The sequence below is a fragment of the Papaver somniferum genome, chromosome 2 (genome assembly GCF_003573695.1).
Source record: "Papaver somniferum cultivar HN1 chromosome 2, ASM357369v1, whole genome shotgun sequence".
NCBI classification, from domain to species: Eukaryota; Viridiplantae; Streptophyta; class Magnoliopsida; order Ranunculales; family Papaveraceae; genus Papaver; species Papaver somniferum.
In genome coordinates, this window is record NC_039359.1 from 105441573 (window position 1) to 105448856 (window position 7284).

The 7284-nt window shown below is 37.4% G+C and overlaps 1 protein-coding gene across 1 annotated transcript; it reads left to right on the plus strand.

Moving 5' to 3' along the window:
• Positions 1-239: 239 nt before the first annotated feature.
• Positions 240-2236, plus strand: LOC113353781 (putative pentatricopeptide repeat-containing protein At1g03510). The gene has a single exon (XM_026597279.1). It carries the CDS (start codon positions 327-329, stop codon positions 1593-1595), a length of 1269 nt encoding a protein of 422 aa, XP_026453064.1. The 5' UTR covers positions 240-326; the 3' UTR covers positions 1596-2236.
• Positions 2237-7284: the final 5048 nt, after the last annotated feature.

Genomic DNA, 7284 nt, shown 5'->3' on the forward strand with positions numbered 1-7284 from the left:
TTTATTTTTTCATTATAAATTTTAACTAACACAAATCCGTTGGATTATCCTCACCTAATCCGTTTATCTGTGATCCATTGGATGTTGGATTGGATGCGGATGCCAAATTTGAAATCCATAGTGAATTGGATTGGATGCGAATGAGGTGAAAATCGGTCCATGCCGGCCCATGCACACCCCTAGTTAGCAGACCTTAAAAAAGAAAAAAGAAAAAGACATCGTTAGCAGGCCCAAATTATTTCCAGCAGCCCCTGAGGTTACTAAAGCAACAAAATAAAAATTGCCGGAAGTAATTGGATTGTCCAATATTGAAGGAAAACAGTAAGATGACTAATTATCAGCGATTATTGTCCTGCACTAAGCTATTGGCTGCTCACGTAAATCAAGCTCGTCATGAAAAAGCTTTAACTTTCTTCACTCGTATGCACTCAGACCCTGATTTATCTCTAGACCCATTTGTCTTCCCGCTTGCTCTCAAATCCTGTACAGCTCTTAACTTATCATTTTTTGGTAAATCAATCCATGCTTACACCACCAAGTTGTCTCTGATTTTCAATCCCTTTGTTGCATGTGCCATAATTGACATGTATGGTAAATGTGTATCAATCTCTTCCGCCCGTCAAGTGTTCGATGAAAATCCTCAAAGAAATGTGGTAATGTGGAATTCGATGATTTCTCTTTACTGTCGCTCTGGTAATCTTTCAACTGCTATCCAAATGTTCGATTTGATGGATGTTGAACCTAATCCGTCTTCTTTCAATTCAATCATGGCTGCGTTGTCTGAACAGAACGATGGGTCTTTGAAAGCATTAGATTTTTATAGACGCATGCAAAATTGTAATGTCAAACCAAGTTTAATTACAGTGCTTGCTCTTTTATCAGCATGTGTAGGTTTGACATCATTGAATCTTGTGAGAGAAATTCATGGGTATGCAATCCGGATTTTGATAGATTCTGATACCCATTTGGGTTCTAACCTTATAGAAGCTTATGGGCGATGCGGGTATCCCCTGGGTTCACGTTATGTTTTTGACAGAATGCATGGAAGAGATATAGTTGCATGGAGCAGTATGATATCAGCTTATGCATTACATGGCGAAGCTGAGAAAGCCTTAGAGATGTTTGAACAAATGGAGTTAGCGAAAGTTCGACCAGATGAAATCACTTTTCTTGGGGTATTAAAGGCTTGCAGTCATTCAGGTTTAGCTGATGAAGCGAAGAATTATGTTTTGAAAATGAGGAACTATTACGGTTTGGTTCCAGGAAGTAAACACTACGCGTGTTTGGTCGACGTTTTAAGTCGTGCAGGAAAGTTATATGAAGCTTATCAAGTTATTAAAGAGATGCCAGCAAGGGAAAATGTAAAAGCCTGGGGAGCTTTACTTGGGGCTTGTAGGAATTATGGTGAAGTTGAACTAGCAGAGATTGCTGGAAAGGTATTGTTTGAAATAGAACCTGAAAATGCCGGAAATTATGTGTTGTTGGCTAGTGTTTATTCTGGTGCAGGGAGATTAGATGAAGCGGAGAGAGTTAGGAGAGACATGAAAGGGAGGGCTGTAAAGTCATCACCTGGGAGTAGCTGGATTAATACGTGAAACCTAGAATCGCAGTCTCATCACCCAAGTAGCCCATCTCTAGAAAACAAATGCAACTCTGTAAGAGCTAACAATATTACGGGTGCCCTGGGGTTGACCTGAGAAAATGCATGGCCTAATTATGCATATAGATACGTTGGTTCAGTTTCATATAGATGTGAATCCTGGCCTCATATCAATATTGTATGGATTCCCAACTTGACCACTAGTTTGGATTCAGTGAACATGCAGGGTCTTCTGTTTTCCGGATGTGCAGGCAAAAATGAGCATTGCATTGCATTTATTTATTTATTTCCCATGGTGGCATTGCGGCAACATTGGTTTATTCTTTCGTAATCCCTGCAAGTAGAATGGGAAATCAGTCTCCGTCTATGAACTTTGTATAGGGCGTTCCCTTTGTGCTATGCCGAAGCTGCTCAGTTGTCTCCCATAGATCATCAAAAATTCTTGATCCATGCATTGTTGGTAATTCTTCTTTTATGTAGATCCCATACAGGCATACACACACACACACTGTTAAATCATTCTTTTTCATTAATCTGTTCTGTATTAGTAAAACATTCTTTAAGTTTGATGAGAATAAGGTTGATTTCTGTTACATATACCAGAAGGGGAGGCAGTTCAATTATACTTGATTAACACTTAAATATACTTGTTTAAGCACCTAAAGTGACATTCTTATCTTCTTAATCTTATCCAAGTGTTTTTCTTTTTTAATTGGCACCTAAAAAGAAGTAAACTTATAATTGAGGGACGAAATGATTGTTGTAAACAATGGAAACTGGTACTATAATGGCGGATATTATATCTCCACGCTTCAATTATTGTTCAAAAAGTATTTATACTAAAGTGAAAACTATTGATATCAAGGATATAATGAGATAATGAACACACAACAATATAGAAAGCTTTGAACCCTGATTTTGGGCATACCAAAATCTTCTTAGGCATACAAAGCACTAGTCCTAATTTGGGTGACCTTATACGGGGTACTCTATGGGGTGGTTCAATTACCTATATGCCCTTAAATCCTTTAAATTACTACTAATCTATCCCTAACCCTAATACAAAACCTATAATCAACTACACCTAAAATCAGTTTCATTCACCTTCTTCTTCTTCCTCTCCACAGCCGAACTCATTCACCCTTCCCTTTCTCTTTTTTTTTCATCGCGGAAATTTAATTTTCGATTCGTGAAACTTTAATCGACGATTAAACTCATCTATATAATGGGTCGTCGTAAGGCAGTATCTCGTTCAAATCGATCGATTGAACAACCTATTGATGAAGAAGAAGATTTAGAGAGTGAAGAACAAACTCAAAATCAACCACAAAATCAACCGGAAGAAGAGATTGAAGAAGAACCAACTCCGGAAATGAGAATAAGAAGGTTAGTTCTACAAACCCATCTCATATTTGATGTTTTTGATTGTTTTGGTCGATTTAATTCGTCAAAATCATGTGTTTTGCGGCGGTTACAGGGTATGGTTCAGCGTAAAACAAATGTTAGATGTGCGCCGAGCTGTTCTTGGAACTGAACCCTGAAAGTGCATATGAACGGCTCGGCGTAGATCTGAAATCCGTTTTGAGCCGAACTTAGTGACACATAGACTTATATTTAGAATCGGCTTATTCGATGGTGTTAGTTTTGTGCCGAATATGTTTTGTGAATTTCAGAAATTTTGCATGTGCGTAGGATCGGCTTGTATGGTAGTATTAGTTTTGTGCCGAATAAATGTTGTTTGAATTTCAGAATTTTTGCATGTGCTTAGGATCGGCTTGTATGGTTGTATTAGTTTTGTGCCGAATAAATGTTGTTTGAATTTCAGAATTTTTGCATGTGCTTAGGATCGGCTTGTATGGTTGTATTAGTTTTGCGCCGAATAAATGTTTCAATTCATAAGTCTAGATTCGGCTTATTCGATAGTATTAGGGTTGCGCCGAATATTATTGTTAAAATTTCATAAATTTTAAAAGTGTATAGGATCGGCTTATTTATATGATATCATGTTGCGCCGAATACATGTTTGAGTTCATAATCATAGATTCGGCTTATTCGACGGTATCGGTTGTGAGCCGAATATATAGGATCGGCTTATAATTGTTTTGTGGTATGAGCCGATCCACTCTCTGTGTAAGCTAATAAAAATTTCAAGACATGATTCATACTTGCGCCGAATTAGTCTTATAACTTTCATACTTGTGTCAGGACCACTGCCGCGGGTAGGGAGATGTTGAAAAAAATGAAGGCCAAACTTGGTTGCAAAACACCAATGACCGTGGAAGAACAAAAATACCTCATCAACAAGTGGGATGCAATCATTAACAAAGGACAAGGACCCGAGGAACCCGAACAAAGGCCTACCACTAAGAAGAGGGGTCGTGGTTAAATGCCCTTTTATGTTTCCAACTTCCTTTTAATGTTTTTCTTAAGTTTTAAGTACACTTTTATGGTGTTGCAAACACCTTTACTTTTAGGTGCTCAACTTTGTTTTTAATGGTGCTGGGATTGGGTTATGGACACCTTCAATTTCATGTTTTAATGAATAGCTTAACAGTTATGCGCCGAATGTATAGAGTTCGGCTTATCCTCTAATGTTAGTTACGCGCCGAATCATTTGTCCTTCAGGTTCGGCTTTTTCTATAATTTGAGTTATAAGCCGAGCCTTAAAAATCATTATTGGTGTAATCCAGTATATAGTTCGGCTTAAATCTCACCAATATGGTGAGCCGAATCTGTAAAAATTTTCAAAATTTTTTAAAAAATAGCCGTTACTTATATAGGTTCGGCTTATGTTCTAAAATTTCTATAAGCCGAACCTGTACTTTTTTTCACGAAAATCTAGGAACGACTCTTTTTTTGAAAGATATAGCCGTTGTAAAACTATATTCTATATATACCTACATGTTTTTTCATATTCTTAACCACATATGCTCAACAAATGGCACCCCCAACTCCTAAGTTTACTCTAGAAGAAGATTTATCTCTTTGCACTAATTATGTAGCATACTATCCAAAGAAGGGTGAAGAACGACGAGTAAATGGTCTGATGAGTATGTACTACTTGGTTAGAATTCATGAAGCCTTTATCACGGAAACAGGTAATCCTCACAACCGGGATAGTGCGTCCTTGTTTTGCCGAATTATAAGTATTAAGAAAAAAGTCACAGACTTCATAACTTTCTTCACCCCTAACCACATTACTTGTTGCATCACCATCCTACCTTGCAAATTGAGTATTCTAATCTTTTGTCTTGCATTGTAGATAGTTTGCATAGTCGACTTGTTATTCTTGTTGTCCGCCTTCAATTTGCTAAGAATCCTAGAAGGTGGCAAACATGCTCGTGTCATTTTATCCACTTCTAGCATCTCGTCGGGTTTGAGTCGCGCTACTTTCGCATGTCCATGAAGGTCTTTGGGACGTGGGTGGTTATGACGACAATCCATATCTTTATTCATTATCCAATATTGATCTTCTTTGTTCATGGACTTATTCTTGAGGTTGAAAACGATCTTGAAAGGGCAATTCATTTTCTTCGTCTTCGTCCTATTCTTTCTCCCGGTCTTCCCTACGTATACAGTACCCTTTTTAACCTTGCTAGCGCCGGTTCCACTACGCTCACAAATCATTTCAAACCGATCCCATCGGCTTTGTTGTCCTTTAACTAGTACACAATTTATCTTCATCGCGTGTTCCTCAAGACAATCCAGAACTTCTGGTTTAGTTTTCCATATCTACATTCATTCCAAAACAAGTAATTTGTAAGAAAAACTTTGGAATATTCCGACAACATTAAGGTAAACAAAAGGTTCTTACATACCAAATCATTTTGGAAGTGATCCTTGGTATCCTCGTGAATTATGTCTACTGGATCAGGTTGATTTTCCATGGGTCCAAGCACGGTCTACAAAGAATATCACAAGGTTAAACACTAGAAAGGGAATATAATAACAAGGTTCGGCGCATTCGATAATCACATTATGTGCCGAACTATAAACATTTACAGGTTTCGGCTTATACGATATCCTCAATATGTGCCGAACCACGAACAATATTTTAACCCAAAAATTAATAAATTCATGTTCGGCTCAGACGATAATCATATTATGTACCGAACCTTGAACATAAGAGGTTTCGGCTGATACGATATTCTCCATATGTGCCGAACCAGTAACAATATTTCAACCCAGAAATTAAAAAATTATGTTCGACACATACGATTTTGGATATATAAGCCGAATTAGTAATGATTCTATTCGGGGCTATTCAGGATGTTGTTCGGCTTACTATGAAACTTTCATATAAGCCGAACTAGTGTTTAGCAAAAGGGTTGGAATTGGAAATTATAGGTTCGGCGCATGCAGTAAACAGATTCAGTAAGCCGAACCGTTCATCAATTGGTAGATTCGGCTCATAGATGTGAGCCGAACCTCAACCTGTTTCGCCGAACCATGAATCAAAAAACCTAACTTTTGATAATTGAGAGCTATAGAAGTGAGATTAAGTATAGGATATAAGTGTACCTGTGTATTAGAAGCATTGGGTTCCTCATCAATGTCTTCATCATCAGGATTTGGCTCATAAAAATCATCATCTTGAGTTTGTGTTTGAGTTTGAGCTTGAGTTTGAGTGGGTGTAAAATCATTCTCATAATCTAAGAAATCAGTCATTTCTGGATCATTGTTGTAGTTGATATGTATTTTCCTAGGTTTTTTAGATGAATGATGACGCTCCTCATCATCCATTGAATCAAGAATTAGAATTTTCTCACTTTCTCCTTCTCTTTCTCTCCTTCTTAACCAAACCAAAACTTTGATTTTTTTTTCCCTCAAATATTTCATCTAAACAACTCTTATAATTCTGAAAATTACTTTAATCACTAAACAAAATATTTAATCACTAATCAAGATTATTAACACTAATACGTAAAGGGCAGATTTGCCATTAAAAAAATTGGGTTAAGGGGTTATCTGATTTTGCTATTTCACAACCTTTTTTGTCTTCATTTAGTATGCCTTGGAAGATTTTAGTATAAAATTATAGTTATAAATTACAGACAATGTGTCTGCATTAATGTCATACAAGTTCTTTGGTTCATTTCACTTATCAGTTTGGATTAACATTGTAGGCTTGTACCACTACTTGAATGGGAACGCGACTAGTGCTTTCCGTGATCACACGATTCCTACCCTCCAAGAAGGCAAAAGTGACATCCCTATTTTTGTTTCCAAGAAATGGACAACTCTGTTGGAAGTGACTCTTTAAATGTTTATTTTCTTGTGAGGTCGCTTTGATCAGTGCTCACTGATCATGTCTCGTAGACACCGCTGAAGTGTTTCCGTGGGTAATAATTGTAATGAGCATTGAATCACTGGACTGGAGTCTGCAGGATACTTATTTAAAGAAAAGAGCACTGATACTTTCTTAAATCATATGCACGTATGAGTGAAATATCAAATGTCTGCATCGAGCGGCGAGTGTGGCCCATTCCCGCACAGCCGGGTGGTTTCGGCGGAAACCTTACCAAACACACCATAACCATAAGCTCAATAAGAGAGGGATATCGAATTGGATCAGCAGCAGACATTATTCTGTCATGTCTTAAATTTAGTATCAGAATTATCTATCTACTGTATCACTATTGACTGCGGCACTACTTAACGTTGAAATCAGTAGTTAAATAATG